The sequence below is a fragment of the Anser anser genome, assembly GCF_964211835.1.
Source record: "Anser anser genome assembly, chromosome: 1".
NCBI classification, from domain to species: Eukaryota; Metazoa; Chordata; class Aves; order Anseriformes; family Anatidae; genus Anser; species Anser anser.
The window spans coordinates 63,546,575-63,564,939 of NC_139720.1; the positions used below are offsets into that span (position 1 = coordinate 63,546,575).

The window sequence follows — 18,365 nt, forward strand, 5'->3', positions numbered from 1 at the left end:
AAACACCTTGTTACAAACTGTTTAGAATGAGATGTATCTTCAAAAGTACCTAGAAATCATCCTTTCTGTATTTGCAAATGCATTTTTTCTATAACCCTGCCTGTCTGCTTGGTGAGTCTAAACCTTCCCACAGCCCATATTAATTATTATTGCCAAGAATGTCATATATAAGATGAAGGCAGGATATTTAGACCAGTTTTCTGGATTACTACTTCTCTTTCGTGTGACAGAATGTTGGATGACATAATGATTAAAAACTGGCTCTGGTGTCTGATATCCATGATACATGTTAGTGCAGGGAAATGATAAATTTCTGCTTAAGTAGAATGATACCATTTTCGTAGTTCCTAATAATAAGAAAAGGCCTGCTAGTTTAAAAGAAAAAAAAAAAAGAAAAAAAAGAAAAAAAGTCCTTCAGTCCTTGATCCCAATTAGCTAGTAAACTACTACAATAGAAGAATTCCTGCATCGGTGGTGTTCATTCACATGCATTTTTGCTCTGTGTTGGAGAAAGACACTTTTCCCAGAACTTTGTGAAGTTATTCTGTAATATAGTGTATTGTTTCTATGATATTTCATCCTTCAAATGTTCACCTTAACTTTCAGAGTGCTTTGAGCTCCTTGGTGTTAGGTGGGAGAGAAACTTGCCATTCAGCTCTACAAGAGTAAGTCTGCTCCCAAGAGGTATAAATGCAAAAGTGAGGTGCTTGGAAATGTTAAGTTTAAAGAAAAACAAGCAAGTCTCTTGAATTTGATGACTGCAAGGAGGAAACAGCAGCCTCAGTTCTGTCTAAATACAATTTAAGTGCTGGTGTCCATTCCTGGATTTGTTCCAAAACATCACTCTAATGTCATGTAGTAAAGCTAGACCAGAGCCACATGTCATAAATCTCAAGTCATATCATAAATCAGCATCCTATCCTACTTTTTAGTCTTACATATGTCAATCTTACTGAGTAAGAAAACAGCTTCATACTATCATTATTCCTGTACAAGCACATTTTATATTAGAGATTTATGTGCAGACTTACTGTCACTCAAAATGTGTTTGTTCTGTCATAGAACACATGTCTATTATAGGAGTGGTATGTAAAAGCCAGTAGTGGTCAAAGTGCCGGGATTTGCACACATTAGTAGCTTCACAGCACCTTCACAACCTGGTTGCCTGACATCCTTGTACTTCATTATAACAGTCATTAAGTCCTTTGTTATTGCAGAACAAAGGAAGACAAATATGTTGCCATGACAACAATGAACCATCTTAATAATTAACAGACCGATTAGCCATCTTGGTGAAATGCTGTGACTCAGAACAGATACTAGGCACTATGTAATTAGGGCATTGGCTTACTAGAGCAAAAGCACTGCTGGTTCCCATGGGGCATAGCCATACAGCTGCACTGTTCTACTTAGCGACACCTCACAACAATGACTGTCTTCACTAGAGGATCTTTTGTATGCAATGTTTGACAATTTGAAAGGAGGTTGGCACCTTAGAAATCATAGGTGCATGTTTTTACATGTTACAAGTATTAACTCAGATCTTCATAAATGCAACAAATTCTAGGGAAAAAAAAAAAAAAGAGTTTGTCATGTATCCAATTTCATTCACACTGGAAATGGCATGCAGGCTTTTTCACTGTTTCCCCTGCATAGGCAGAAAGTCAGAGATACCAGAGAGGTAGCACGTAAATCACTGCATGCCCAAATTTTTATTGCCACTACATTCTGGGTGGATTTCAGTTCCTCCCTTGTGTTTGCCACACCTATGAGACAGGACTTTCCAGTGGGCAAAGGCTCAAGGGAAGCCCTGAAACTCCCTGAGGACATGGTTATGTTTTCTGACTAGTTAGGGCCTTCCTAGTCCTCACTCCAGTCCAGCATGGACATCATATGCTATGAATTTGGGGAGCTTAAACATTTAAGAAACAAATGAAAGGTAGAATGTATTATGAGAGGGGTGTATTATTCGTCTAAATTTGAGATCAAAACACCTGGTTTTTTTGGAGCGACATCAAACCTAGTCTATGAAGTTCTCCCTCCCCTATTCTTTTGTTACAGTCAGACTGTTCCCTACACCTAGCAGTACTGAAAGAGCCAAAATGGGAAACATTCTTGTCTATTATTTAATGGCTGCAGATTACCCTCTTGTATCTCTGCCCAGCTAAATTGCAGTAGTTTTGTGCTATGTGCCTTCTGCAACCACTTCACTTACCGCAAAAATACAAATAATATCTATAAAATGAGTCCTGGTTGCTTTCAAATGGACAATTTGCATTTCTGATTTAAAGAAAGAAACACACAGCTGTGACACCTCTTGTTTTCAGAACACAACACCACAGGGAAACCAAGCAATAAGGCAAGGCTGCATTTGGCATTAATAAGCAATTGATTGCAAAAAGCAGAGGAAATTCTGACAATTAAATTGTTTTTTAATGACAACTAAGTACGCTCACAGGAGGAGGTAGTGAGTATTTCCAGTACAGATTGTAAGGGTAGTGAAGTACCAAGGAAATATGAAAATGTCCAAAAAATAAACTGGACAGTATGGTCATAATGGAATCTGCTAATGATTAATTCTATGAAAGCTTTTGGTCAATATTTTTATACTACTTTAAAACTGCGTGGCATACCAGAGGTTTGATTTCAATCTTAGAAAAGGTAAAAATTTCTATTGATGTTCGTGAATCAGGATAAGTCCATAAATATGTACATATATGCTACACAGTATTCAGAATTACGATGATTTAAACATAATGTTTCTTGGTACGAGTACATGAATCAGTTTTCTAATATAATACATAGAGGAGTATGAAAACATAAGGAAAATAAAAACTATCACAGAAAAATGTTACCCAAAACTTTGAAATGTATTGCAGCCAGAATAAAATGTTCACACTGTTACTGGAGAAGGCAACCTGTACCTCAGTGTACTGAATACCCGATAGATATACATAAAATGTTGTGTGATGGCATAGCACTATGCTGAAAACCTCCAAACTAGACTTTGCATGGCCTTTTCAGGCCTTTCACAGCAATCAGTGTTAAGCATGGTAAACATTTAATTGGAAAACAGCCAATGAATGCCTCCAAACAACAGGAAGGAAGTCTGTTGTCTGTAGGTGATTTTTTTCTTCATGGCTACATTTTATCCATGCAATAGCACAGTGGGATCAAGTAATGCTGGAACTGTGAACTTGTTCTCTGAAAGAACCTCAATGCAGTCTCAGCTGCATAGCTTGAAAATGAGGTGATAAATATATTGCTGGGACACTGGGTGTCTCTCGGGTCAAGAAGTTCATTCTGAATGATCATTTCCTCTCAAAGATGCTTTAACACTTGTAAAACATTTGGGGGATTGTTTTAAAATTATTTTAAAGATACAAACCCTTATTAATTTAGTCTTCTCGATGTATTTTCTATTTAGGAATAGCCAGGTCTTTTTCTGGAGGTAACTATGGCTCATTTTGTGTGTGTGTGTGCAGGCACAATTCTTTCAGGAGGCACTTGCCAAGACAGATGCAAGTGTCCAGTGTTGATTTTAACATGGGGACAGATCCAATTTTACAAAGGGGAGAGACAACAACCAGCATTGGAAGAATAAAACCAGAACTCTACAAACAGAAGTCTGTGGATTCTGACGGGCAACAAGAAGATGTGAAAACATGTGGAAAACTTAATTTCACTCTCCGGTATGATTATGAGAATGAACTTCTGGCTGTCACAATTATCAAAGCCTTAGATCTGCCTGCTAAAGACTTCACAGGAACATCCGACCCCTACGTTAAGATGTATCTGCTTCCAGATAGGAAAAAGAAGTTTCAGACACGAGTTCACAGAAAGACATTAAATCCTGTCTTTGATGAAACCTTTCAGTTTCCTGTAGCCTATGATCAACTCAGCAACAGGAAATTGCATTTCAGTGTTTATGATTTTGACAGATTTTCTAGACATGACATGATTGGGGAAGTAATTCTTGATAACCTTTTTGAAGTCTCAGATCTCTCCAGGGAAGCCAATGTATGGAAAGACATCCACTGTGCCACCACAGTAAGTAATGTGTTACCATTACCAAAACCATTAATGTGATATTTTCATTTTTCTTTTGTAGTTCATGATGGCAGAGCATCCTGTTTATCAGCAGATTCTGGAAGACAAAAAAAAAAAAAAAAAAAAAAAAGTCAATATTTTCCTTTAAGCACAGAGAATAAGATGCTTAGGAAGCTATAAAATTTAATTACTAAAAAAATCTGAGAACATACCATCATCCTCATGGCTCACTGTACAAATGTAAATTAGGTTTATTAATTAAATAGTACATCACAAAAAGTCACTGCTTAACAAGAGCTATTAGCATTTTCCTGGCAGGAAAATACCCTGTCCTTCAAAGTAACCATCTATTAAGGAGCAGAGCCTGTTCTGCACTTGTTAGCAGATTTTTATGGGGTTGGGATCCTGTGAGAGACATGAGAGGCTCAAAATACTTGAACTTTAAAATGTTCTTTGCTGGCTGCCCTGTGCCTATGGTCCCCTAGTAGATGTATCTGTGTTGCTGTTGGTTGCTAGCAAAACTCAAGAGACACAGGGAAGGAAAGTTAGGAAAAAGAAGTTGTTATTTTGTTGTTGTTGTGAGCAAGAAAAGGAGGTCTGTGCAATTCACTCATAGAACAGGTGACAAGCTACCATCAGGAAAAACAACAGTGTCCAGCCATTATCTTTGTTAACATAGAAATCCAAACTCATCTTCCCTGGCTAGAATTTGAGAAGAAGGGGGAAACAAGTGTTTTTTGATTGCTTGTTTTGTTTGTTTGTTTGTTTTGTTTGTTTTGTTTTTAAGCTATCTTATTTATGTAGAAAAATTTCCCATCCATTGTTCTGTAGAGATAACCAAAACAGTCTGTCATCCGTGTCCTTAAGCATGAGTTGGACTGCCATCTATAGGGTAGCAGGGATTAACAGAGGACAGAGAAGTACTAGACATTGCTTCATTGACAGAAGCTTCACACCATTCCTTTGATAGAGCCAGAGGCTTCCCATGCTTCTTTTCCCAAATATTTTCATGCTGTGCATACCTGCTGGACAGGGAAATGTAGGTCTGCATGACTAGGAAGACAAAGAGGACTTGGATTTGCTCACCAGTATGAGTATGAGCAATATGTTTCCTGGAGAGAGAAGTACAAGAGAGTTATGGTCTCATAATGAGGGCAGTTTTCAGAAGTTTGTGAATTCTGGAAAATATTTATTTTAACTGTGGGGTTTACCAAACTGGCCTGAACAGCCTCTGACATGTCCAGAAAACCACAACTATGTACGCTTTATTTGATCAAGCTCAGATATAAGGTAAAATTAAGAGCTATGTTTCCAACCTTTAAAATTAAATCTGTGTTTAGGGTCTTGGAATAATGGAATAATATCCTAGTAACATTATATATATATATACAGGCATATGAGTGAGATCTTTAGCTGACAACTAGAACAATTTCAGTAAGTTAGAATACCTGGATTGTTCATCACTGGTTTTAGGCAAATTGAAATGCCATATCAGATGATGCTGTGGGGAGGGATGCTGATAAACATCTGGATGAAAAGGCTTGCTAATCTTGGCACTGAATTCTAATCCAAGTTTCTTCATCACTAAGGGTTGGAACGTGCAGATATAGTGCTTAGTTCATTCTGTGTTTTTTTTTTTTTTTTGTTTTGTTTTTTTAGTGTGTATGAAATTTAGGAGAAAGCATTTAGTTTTTGGATTTCAGCCTTTCAGGCTGAATAAGTTGTCCTCACCTAAACCGTTAACAATAAACACACACGAAAATAGGAAATATATTCTAGTATTCAATGACTGCTTACTTTCACAAGCCTTACCTTATTCTCAGCTAATTATGTAAGAAACTGATTTATTTGATTTTTCCTCTGAAAATGAAACCCTCCTATAGGGTGTTCTGTTATTATATGTGCAATGTGTTGCCTTGTGTTTTACTTCAGTTGTTTCATGTAGATTAAAATTTGCTTACTAATAATTCCAACACTTCAGAAACTGTAAGATGAGGGAGCCAATCCTGCATAGCAATAAACAGTGCATAAGACGTTAATCAGTAAGGAATTATAGAGTTACATACCAGATCTAAAGTTTACCAGTGTCACTAACTAGCAGTTAGTGCTTGCCAGAGTCAGTAGGACTTGGGTCAAGCTTTGAAAAATATGACTCAAATAGTTTTGCAATTAGTGAAAAATAACTGTTCTCCAGGAACACATGCTTTGGTGTTCATAAAGAACCTATAATAACAAATAAATAAATAAATAAATAAATAAAGTGGCTGTCTTAGCAGGAAGGTCCATACTTACATTGTATAGCATAGGAACCAAGATGCCAATATGTAAATATATTTCTCTCACTCTTTTTCCTTCATCGCCTCTGCTCTGTTTTCATGTATGTTGTATGAAGGTTCCAGCCTTACTGTTCAGACATGCTTCCTGTACCCAATGGTTTACTCATACAGTTGCTAAATTGTAAGTGGTAGAAAACAGGAAAAGTAAGAGCTCAAAGAACTCAAAACTTAAAAGAGCTAAAAACTTAAAATACACCACAGAAGTGGCCTCTCCTCAGCTTTGAGTCTTTTATGTCTTTTCCATAGTCAAGGATTTTCTGTTGAGAAGTTAGAAATTGGTTAAATCCCATTCCTATTACCTAGTTGGAAAGAATCTGATTTCATGACACAAGGTTCTACAGTCTAGGAGTTGAAGAGATTTACAGATTTACCAAGGAAATGGACTGTAAAATTTTACCAATGAAGAACGTTACCACAGCAGATCAGGAGATTGTCCATTATGCAAAGACTGTCAGTAGTTAAGAGAATTTTAAAGGCTTTGCTTGCAAGGTTTTTTTTATTTGATACAGGAAATACAAAACCTAGGGAAGATCAGACTGGATGGTTGCATTGAGTTCTTCTGGCCATAAAACCAATGAATCTGTGGGAGACCACAGTTTGAATCTTTTTTTTTCTTCTTTTTTTTTTTTTCCCTCAAGATAGTCATTTGAAATGATTTTAGAAGTGCAGGATTGGTCCCTCATGTACTCATTTTTATTCTTATAGTTTTCAATTATTGACATTTATTCATCTTTTGTAGTTTGTATTTTGTTCCTTTAATTTTTCATTCATATCATTGTTTCTCTGTTACATGTTCTGTTGGAAACCTGTAGCTGTTGTATAATATGTAGCATGTACCTGTTATAAGTGCTAAAGCATTTTCATTTTTAATGTTTATTTACCAAGATAAATTTGGTGTAAAATTGATTGTGAAAAAGAAGTATCCCAAATATCTGATGATATTAACATCCCCAATTTTTGCTTATAACTGGGTGGTTGAACTTTCAATAAATAATCCATCATTTACTTTTGTTTGTTTGATTGATTAATAAAAAGACAAACCAGAGGCAGCTTTGGACCACCTGCAGAGGTTGTTCAGTATATTGGAATACTGTAGTTCTTAAAACACTATAGGGGATTAGTTCAAAGCATCAAAAGCAAACAATATTACATGAACTATTTAGTCAAAAAATCTGCCTTCTGTTTTTGCAAAGTGCTTGTGAGCTTTGCATATATTTCTGAGGTTTGTTACTGTCTATATATAGTGAATACTAAAAAAAAAAAAATGTATTTGAATTGATAACAAGCATTTAAGTGCAAATATTCAGTATTGTAAAATCACTCAGGATAAAAGTCCCCCTCTTGTTATGATCTAACACTTTCTGGATTTAAAAGTGTATTAACTTCTGATTATTCTTTTAATCTTGATAGATTGCTTTGGAAATCTCTGCTTCTAACATCATTGCCCAAAATATTCGTGGAAAGTAAAGGTATTCTGTGAACTCCATTAGTGTAACCAATTATATGACACTATGCAATCGGATTAAAAAATTAATAGGACTTAACATTTAAATGAAAGCCACTTCCAGGATAATGGTCATCTCCTGGGGATGTTAGTCATGGAGATGTCACATATTTGTAGCCTCTTGAATTATCTCATGTAGATGGATGGAACTTGATTACTACTTCATTTCCAGCACCAAACATTACAGTGCTTCAGTTTTCCCATTTGTGAAGTGGGATGTTAAAGGTTGTAAAAGGTTATGTAAGGATACAGACTTCATATGATGCACATGATGAGTGATTGCTATTTCTAAAGCACTTGGAATATAAGTGAATAACATTGTTGGAAAAGACAGAAATGCTTAGGTAACTTAAAAACAAACAAACAAAAAAACTAGACAGTAACATTTGTCTCAGTAGATCTATCTCAAACACTCGCCAGTGTAGGACGTCACACAGGTAATCCTATTTGACATTGACTTCTGTTATGAAGAGAGATTGAGAGATTCTTCTGATTTAAACAAAATCAAACAAAAATTAAGCCTACCTCTGCAGTCCGTCTAGAGCAATTGCAACCATTGTCTTTGATTAATTTTCCTCATAGTTATGCTATTTCATAAGTGGATAAAAATAACACACTGGACCATACTCTGAGTAATGTAATAGTGGTACAGAGCTGACATAGATTTGTTTATGTAGTCAAAATTTAAGGTCACATTATAAGGATTGTCAGATTTTTTGGCATTCAAAGAGCAGCATTATTAGGAAATGTTTTATCACTGGGAATGTAAGCGACTGTGTCCTACAACTAACCACCCTCATCAAACTGGGTTTACACCACTGTTGTTTCTGGAAATATCCATAAAAGCTATGAAACAATGTTAAACATGAAAAAGTAAAGGCTTGTAAGTACATTTATCATCTCTATAATGGGAAGAGCCCCCTAATAGCCAAGAATAGCTGGCACTTGCCATTTCCAATCAGTGATGATGATATAAAGGATCCATGTGATCACCTGCTGCTGAGTAGATGAGACAATATTCTGGGTCAGTCTTTACAGGAAAAGTGTTTAGGTTTTTCATTTAGGTTTGGGACTGCCTTAGGTCTGGGTGATAACAAGAAAAGACAATAGAGAAAGGGCAAGTTTCTTTCCAGTTACTGAAAGCAGGGAAGGCTTTGATTATTATTGAATGATTGAATTATTGAACAAATTGAGTTGAATGAATTATTGAATTATTATTAGTAGTTTGAAACAACAAATTATTTTAATATTCTGTGTTGCTGGAGGCAAACTGCTACTTTCAGTCTGCCTTAAAAGTAGGAAATATTAGATGAATGAAAAATACAATTTCCTCAAGGAAAATTAATATTTCTGTGTCCAGGTGGTACATGGTAGCTATGCTAAAGTGTTCAGCTTGATGATCTGCTATACCCTAAGCACTCTCTGAGTTTCTCGCTGCAAATATTCTCTTTGCAATCAATGCATTGCTGCTTCAGAAGTGCATCTCTGTATTTGAAGCCACTTAGTTCCTCTTTCATTCACATGCCAATAGATGCCACAGTTAGGTCGCATAAGTATCTCTGTCCCCAGCTGTTCTGAAGCAGGAATGGGCTTCCTTGCTGTCTGGCAAAATGAAACTACCTCCATACTAACACAAGGCAGATGGCTATGTACAGAGGGGATGACAAAAGAAGCACTCAGGAGGTTTCCTGATCTCCTGTTGAGAGCATTCAGCCTGCTGGACCCAGCCTGCTGTCTCAGGGAGTCCTCTCTCTGCAATCAGGACCACAATCAGCAGCTGCGCTTACCCAGAGCAATCAGGATATCAGGCTAAAACAAGATTTAGGCCTCCAGAAGCAGTAGACACAGTCATTATGAAGCAACAGGCCCCAGTGTCTCCAGACCATCTTCCACAGAGGCAAGAACAAACACAAATCTGATTGATTTATTTCCCAGGAGAACAGCTCAATCAATAAGTGGTGCTGGGAAGAAGAAGAAGAGTTGAATTTGATATGCAAAGACTAACAGAAGAGGGAGATAAATATTAGCTGTGGGGACAAGATTTCCAAAGTGAAATCCCCTTGAGAGATGGGAGAATTCTCTGTCCTATTGAGCTTCAGGTAGCTTTTGACAATGTCTGTGATAACATAAATACCATCAAAGTCAAAATGCACAGATGAGAAAACAGATTGTTAGAGCTCTGTACTCCTCTTTTCTATCATTCTTCTAATTCTTGATCTACACCTCAAAAGCAGAAATGTCTTAATACATTAAGCTTAGCTGACTCTCTGAGGGGACAAGCTTCTCTTTTTTTTTCATTCAACCCCCAACATTTAGCTTTATCTTTTATTTCATCCCTGATTCTTGAAGACTGAGGTCATGCAAAGATAGCTTTTATTGGAAATAATAAATTTCATTTTGGGAAATTATCCTTCTGAAGTATTCAAAAAATCCAAGGTCTTTTTTTTTTTTTTAATTGCATACTAAACAGAAAGACAGTCCTCAGTGTGACTGAACAGCTAAGAGTCTAGAAATGCAAATGCCTGAATGACTTCTTTCACATCTAGTAAATGATTGTTAGTACAATTGCTCATTCAATATACAGTAAGAAAATTAAAAGAGAAAATGTGCAAATCATTTACTTAGGAAATAAGTGCAAAATAAATTCATGTCACTGTAAGCATTTTCACTATTCTACTTTCTCACGTAATCATTAAAACATCATTTAAATTACAATTATTAGGAAAGTAGTTCTAGATAATAAAATTGAGATTAAGAATTAATTTATTACCATAGATTATGATAATCAGAAGGAAAATGAAACTACCCAGGATGGTTTTTAGGAAATTAGATTTCTAGTGCAATATTAATTATGCAAATAATTCATATTTTAACAACATAAATTAATGACACTTTAGTACCAATAAAAGTATATAATATTTTGAGTTCCAGTAACATTTACATAGATCACTGAGTTGTTGTTTTAAGATTTTGTTTGAATTGCAAAACTTGAAAAAGGGAAAGGCATGAAACAAACATCAGTTAAACAAATGGCTAGAGTACATTTTCCATCAAAATTTGATGCAAAAATGACACTGTATTTCATGTATCAGCTCTCTGTCATCTCTTCTCTCCTGCTAGCACATGAAACCAGCAAAGATCTTGGAGGAACACTGCACAAGTTCTCTCACTGTCAACTTAAATCAGTAAATATTTTTTCCCATTCAATTCAGGATTATGGGTGGATATATATGAGAAGAAACTTCCTTGAATGCGAAAGGTTGTCTTACTAACTTCCTCAATGAATTTGCAGATATTCTCAGCTGAAAGTTCTCTCTGATTGAATTCAATGGTAACTGGAAACATTAATCAGAGTGAGAAACAGGAAAACTTTCTCCAGCAACAACAGTTCTAAAAATTTGATCAAACTAATTGATGTTCCCATTGAAGGGCTTCAAAATTCTTACACCCCTCCACTGTTTATCCATATTGTGAACATGGAGCATTTCCGTAGAAATGCTGCTACTGCCTCTACAGGGTTAAATGTGAAGGTGAGACCACTGCTCTCCAGTGAGTCTGATAAAATAGTAGAATAATTATTTTTTGTTTGATTTTGCCAACCCCTGGACTGATATACCAAAACCCCATGGAGCAATGAATGCATACAGATCCTTGGCAGCTGATTAGTTTTTGGTTTGGTTTCTTGTGTGGGATAAGAATTACACTATTCAAAGAATCTGTGTTGTATAGCTAAAAAAAAAATCAAATTCATCTCAGTAGCTGACACATTTGAAGTCTGTGTTTTCTCTGTTTTATTTTGTTCTAGTATTGCTGTACCAGAAAATGGATTGGACAGTGAAGTAGATTGGGAACCATAAAAATAACTGAAGCTGGTATAGCACTTACCACTGTTCCAGTTCCTTAGTTCTGTATGATGGCTTGTGTACACAAAAGGGAAATAAATGAAGAAGAGATAGGCATTACAAACAAATGCTTATTTTCGTCTTAGTGCAGCTATGCTAGAGCTATGCTAGTTTCTTTTTTTTTTTTTTTTTTATCATTACAAACATCTGTAAAGTTGGCTGTTAATTGAAATCTAAGATTAATTTAAGAAGAAAAAAAAAACTCAAAATAGGCGAAGGAAAGGAAGAAAATTTAATGAGAGTTACCTAAGTAATGCACAACTACTCTAACAAAAGTTATATGCTAATATATAGTACATGCAAGATAATATGAAGGATAGTTTAAAAAGTGTGGAGAGGCAGCCTCTGGTTCCAGGTTCATGTTTTCTGAATTGTGTTTTGTTTGAAGTGGAATGCAGTGCAGACGTAGTTATTGATGTGGTCCATGCTTTGGCTTCTATAGATTTGCTTGCACTGAAGGGTTCCTGTCAGATGAGTTGTGTGAACTTATTTATCAAGTGTATTATAAAGTGAGAGAAATATGAATTTTCTAAAGCGCTGGTATTCTGAAGTAATTTAAATCCTATTTTTAAATCTCAATTAAAATCAATAATACCTAAGCACCCAGGCTGTTTAAAAATGTTACTCATTATAATCAGGGCAGTAGACAGACTTTCATGAAAAGCTTAAATGTAGAGTTTTACTTTGTTCATTATCCAAGTCTGCACCTGTGTTTTTGTCTCCAAATTTATGAACCTCTAACATACAAGTTAAGAAAAACAGAAAACAAAACTGGTGATGACCCAGCCATTTTATGTGATACCCAGCCTCTGATAGTATTTATTTATATGTGAATAATTTTATCCTCAATTCTTCAAAAGAACTTCAAAAGGAGGTGAGTTACATGGTGTCTACTGCCTTGTGCAGGGTAACTACGCATTTTATTTCTAGCCCTTTGATCGTACAACGAGATGCTCATAAATATCTTTGACATAGACTATGTTTATCTGAAGTAATGCGTATTCTATTCTACTGAAGAATTTATCTATTGCATAGAGCAGTATGAGTTGTTCCACAATGTGAAAATCAGGCATTTCAGGGCAACATGAGCCACTTTTTCTCTAGGCATAGGTCATAGGTGTCAGAAGATTCCTGCATAAACATTGGAATGGTAAAGATAATTTTTCCAATTCTAAACCCGTAACTTTTTACTTCAAACTGAGGAGTACCAGAGCACAGATTACAGAGCCCTGGTAATTTCAGTGGACAGCCTGCTGTGCGGAGTGAAAACATCCCCCTCGTTCATTGTCTAATCATTATTTGTGCATTAAGGCATCTTGTTTATTCATTTCATGGTCAAAAACTCTGGGTTTGATTGCAAGGGATTTTCCAAGCTCATTTTCAATATAATTTCAGTGCATGGGGATTAGAAAGGAAAGAAAAAGGATCAAGCATAAGCCTCAAATTGTTGCCATTTTATTAAGCACTGAGGTTTCCACAGGTTTGCAGAAAACTAAGGTGAGGTAACAATCATAAAGAGTTTTGAAAGTATTTTGAGCAATGTTTTTTTAAAAGCATTTAAGTCATGTTAAATAGCGCTGTCTGTGTTCTTGTTTATAATTTCAGCTCACCAAAACTTCTGAGTGCATATAATTTCTCTACAGAAAGAGATAATAGAAGACTCAAATTCATACACAGCTCTTGGGGGGGAAGACTTTTTCTCTATTCACCTACACAAATCATCTCTCTGAAAGAAGAATTTATGCCCTCTTAGTCTTTTTCATGTTCTGCCCACTATGCTCTATGATACAATCCATCTTCATCACCTCTCTCAACACAGAACTCACACTTTGAAGTGCTAGATGTGGGGGAACTGTGTTTACTTTTCTAACAAAAGAGTGAAATGTATTTCATACACACATATGAGGATCAATGATCAGACTGAATTCAGAAAGCAATGTTAGTAACAGAAGCTGTGTTTAAAATAGATTTCAGATGTGACAAAACTGCAAAGTATAATAGAGGACATCTATCACTTCAATAAATGATTGAAAAGAATTACACGTCATTTGTTCAAGTTCTATTTATATTTTCTGAAATAGGAAAGTAAATTTGTTCACTTTCTGTGTGTGTATTCTGTGGCACAAATTCTTCATTGTGTGTGGCTAAGTAAGGGGTTGGGCAAAGAGGATGTCAAATGGCTGTTTATCCAAAGTAGACTGAATGAGCTAAATAATTTTGAAATTCTGAGAAATCTTTACATGTATGAAATTTCCCCTCGTAGCATGTCATATCAGTCTATCAATACATATCAATCTATTAATTCTCAGAACAGAAACCCAGTAAAATGACTGAACATGTGAACCAACCAGCCAAAAGACAATATTTTATTAACAGTGCAGCAGAGAATTTAAAGATATTCTAAAACTACATTCTTTGAGCTAGAGTCTGCAAGGCAGGAAAATAAAATAAATAAAATAAAATAAAATAAAATAAAATAAAATAAAATAAAATAAAATAAAATAGAAAAAGAAAAAGAAAAAGAAAAAGAAAAAGAAAAAGAAAAAGAAAAAGAAAAAGAAAAAGAAAAAGAAAAAGAAAAAGAAAAAGAAAAAGAAAAAGAAAAAGAAAAAGAAAAAGAAAAAGAAAAAGAAAAAGAAAAAGAAAAAGAAAAAGAAAAAGAAAAAGAAAAAGAAAAAGAAAAAGAAAAAAAAAGAGGCACGTAGTTAAGTCCATCAAGAAAGATCTGAAGTACCTACTTCAATTTAGATAAAGCATTAACAAAAAAAAAGATAATAAAACTATTCCAATAAGGAGCTGAAATACGTGAAGTCCCACTCTGTCTCATAACTATTAGCAACATATTTGTCATATACACAACAATGATTATTTTAGCATGTATCATTTGAAAATGTATCACACTTGTGTTCTGATGCTAGAACAGCTGTACCATAAATCCAGTAGTTCTCAAATTCACACTCAGAGTAGTTGCAGGTTTGACAGATAACATATTGAAGCTGGGATATTAAAAATAGGCTTTTTAGTAATGTCAAAAATAGTCTTTTGAGATCATATGACCAAACTTGAGAATTGCTGCCTTACTAAACTGACTGCCTTACAAGCTCCTTAAAAACTTTCATTTAAAAATTCTAAATTGTTCTTAATATGTTTTTGTTGTTGTTAATTGTTGTTGTTGTTTGTTTGTGTGTTGGATTTTTGGAGTGGGGGAGAGGTATTTAAAATCTTAAAAGAACAGAAACAATTTGGAACATAACTAATATCTCAACAACTAATCTTGTGTGATATTAGAGAAATCACATGCTCTCCTCATGAGAGAAAAAACAAGAATTGATGGAACCTCTCTTCTTTAGATCACATTCCTCAAATGTTGTAGCATCTGAACTGTATAGCAACATCATTTTGTTTGAATTTGCAGCACATGGTCTCAATAAAGAAATTATCTTTCTGTGAGTATTATTAAGATCCATATGTACCTTATCCATCTTTTCTAGTATACCATCCTCGTAGAAATTATCCCTGAGACAGGAAAGTTAGAGGTGTTACTCTTTTGCTTTGCTTTTCTTCTGGTACAGAACCCCCAAAACACAATAAAAGCAAGAAGGTTGGCAACATTTACAAGTGCTTTCATTTTTTCAAAGCTCTGAGGATGAACTTTTCATGTGCATACATATGTGCACAAATAAAACTCCTACATTTCAGTGGCCAAACTGCAAGGAAATGTGTGTCATTTAAATATCCCACTTGATTTCTTTCTACTGGGGATGACGGAATCTGAGTCTTATCAAGGGCAGAACTTAACATTCTACATTCATCACCTTTTCCAATGTGAGTTCAACACAAATGTATCAGACATCAAAAAATTTTTGACCATGTTTTTGATTTAAATTCTCAGTTTAGCAATTCCAGATCCTGTCACTAAAATGTTATCCTATTGTTACTCTTTCCATATTTTGTAGAAGTAATTTCTGAATATTCTTGTTTATAATCTCTTTGAATGCATCTGAAGCTGCAGAAAGAAGTCTCTGTGAATGTAAAAGTATTTCTAAAATTTTGCATGATCTGAATTTTGCATTAATTTTTGGCCTTATGGTCAGATAATTATTGCTTTTCTTTTTCAGGAAAGCATAGATTTGGGTGAGATCATGTTTTCCCTTTGTTATTTGCCTACTGCTGGGAGAATGACATTAACAGTCATCAAATGTAGAAATCTCAAAGCAATGGATATAACTGGCTCATCAGGTGAATCTACTTCTTTTTTAAATAACAAGGTAGAGTCTATTCAGAAAGTGGACAAATAGCAACTCCCTTTTTGTATATGTATGTTTAACACAGTTGTGAAAGGAACCAGTAAGAGAGTGTGTATACTTTCTGTACAGATCTACTTGCTATCTCTGGTATGACGTTTAGTACATTTATTCAGAAGCCTATACCTTTGCATTGCATTGACAGCACATTGAAAACACAGTTTCCCAAGGTCATAAAATTTTTGTCATTTTGTGTCTTATCAATATGACATACCTACAAAAACACTGCTTTTATGATACATATTTGAATGACTTTGAGTCCAAGTGCACACAACTGATTATTTGCTACTCAGATCCATATGTCAAAGTGTCACTAATGTGTGAGGGTCGAAGACTGAAAAAGCGGAAAACAACCACGAAGAAGAACACACTCAATCCAGTTTATAACGAGGCCATCATCTTTGATATCCCTCCAGAGAATGTGGACCAGGTCAGCCTCTCCATTGCAGTGATGGATTATGATCGGTAAGCACAGTTTGCTCTCTGAACATTAATCTTCAGTGAGACATTATCTGATCATTGCAAGCAACCGATTTCTACCTCCCTGAACATTCAAGTAGGTTCAGTATCACAAAAGAGAAAGCCTTCGGACCTTTTCCTGAAGCAGTTTAAAGCTTCCTCAACTTTTAAAGCTCAGTTCATTTTATTTCTGTCATAAATAACTGTGATGAGGAAGAAACCGCTCAATCTCCTTACCTGCCACTAACATTGGCATTTCTGTCCCTATCTGGTGGCTCGACTATGCAAAAAGTTTGTCAAGTGTGTCTTCTAGTTTAAAAGACAATGGAAGAATTAGGGGCTTAATTGTCTCATTGTATTAAGTCATAATAAGTCATAAGTAATTCTTTGGTTGATGCAATAAAGAAGCTTTGTAACCTTTGGGTTCAGCCCTCACTGATAATGTTTCCAAGCCTCAACAAATCTGTAACCTCACTGAGAACTGAAGAGACTGCTGCTTAGAGTAGCACTAAGACTGAAGGTTAAATTAGACAATGATTGACAATATCATGTCTGAGCCAAGTCTGCATTGTTCAAGGGCTATTAGTAATGAGTTCTTGAGATTGCAGGGCAAATAACAGTGAAAGTCCAGTTTAGTAACACAAAACTCAGATTATTTTTCCTCAGCATCAGGTTTCATTTTTTTCTAACTTCAGTCAGGAAGGCATTCCCATTCAAATATGAAAGGGGTACTGCAGTGCTATTAGGGGGAGGATAGCACAGCAACTTGTACACCTTCAATGCCCATCAGCTGTTCCTTTCAAAGCATTCAGTAAGAGAAAAGTAGGAAACGTTATTCTAAGGCATCTGTAAGCCAGGTGCAGAAAATGACCTTCTGGATTCCCTCAACAGGCATGTAGAAATATTAAGGTATAGCCTGTTATGGTTACACCCCTTGTCTTTCACATTTTTGGCTGAAGTTCCAATTACCACATCAGTTAGAATTAGGAAATGTAGTGTGAAATTATGTCTGAAGCATTTAGAACAGGAAATTTATTCCCTGGAGCAGGAAATTTATTATTTCACCTTCCTCAGCAATAAAATTTAAACATGCTTTCCTTCTAGATCATCTGGTGTAACCTGGTCCTTTTCTGTCTTTGTGTCTTTTGGGCTGTAATCTTTTTATGGCAGAGGTTAAGTCTTCACTGCTATTTTTATAGCTTCTAGAAGCACTCTGGTAGTGGCTGGAGGTTTTTGATGCTGCCATTACAGATCTTCATATTACTATATTACCACTAAAACTAATATCTGTAATAAATAATGGAAGAACCTTGGGCATGGATTCTGTGCTGCATTAAACTAGTAAATTGAACTATACATCAGATTTTATTAAAACTATTTTTATTTAAAAAAAAAAATCTGTCTCTTTACGTTTCCTAGAGTAGGGCACAATGAGGTCATTGGGGTATGTCGGACAGGAATTGATGCTGAAGGGCTTGGAAGAGATCATTGGAATGAAATGTTGGCTTACCCACGTAAACCAATAACTCACTGGCATCCACTGGTAGAGGTAAGAAGTAACACAATTCTCTCCTCAGTATTTTGAATATTTTGTGTTATTTTCTCTCTAACATTTATGTGCTTCTGAGAATCATTAAATTCAGTGCAGCATGGGAGTCACTGTCCATCTATCAAGCAGCTATAATATCATTACTTCAGTCTAAATCTAGTTTCATGGGTTTACTCTTTATTTAAATTTTCCATTTCAAAAGTTTTCATGATGATATGGCATGATATAGCATTGTAATATTAAAACATTTAAAATACCAGA

The 18,365-nt window shown here is 35.3% G+C and overlaps 1 protein-coding gene across 1 annotated transcript in view; it reads left to right on the forward strand.

The window, feature by feature from the left end:
* Window positions 1-18,365, forward strand: part of SYT10 (synaptotagmin 10) — a 55,124-nt gene that overhangs the window by 14,990 nt on the left and 21,769 nt on the right. Inside the window, exons 3-6 of the mRNA XM_083832826.1 lie at window positions 3,486-4,050; window positions 15,911-16,031; window positions 16,390-16,561; window positions 17,975-18,104. Coding sequence (XP_083688952.1) covers window positions 3,486-4,050; window positions 15,911-16,031; window positions 16,390-16,561; window positions 17,975-18,104 — 988 coding nt within the window. The remainder of the gene's footprint in view (window positions 1-3,485; window positions 4,051-15,910; window positions 16,032-16,389; window positions 16,562-17,974; window positions 18,105-18,365) is intronic.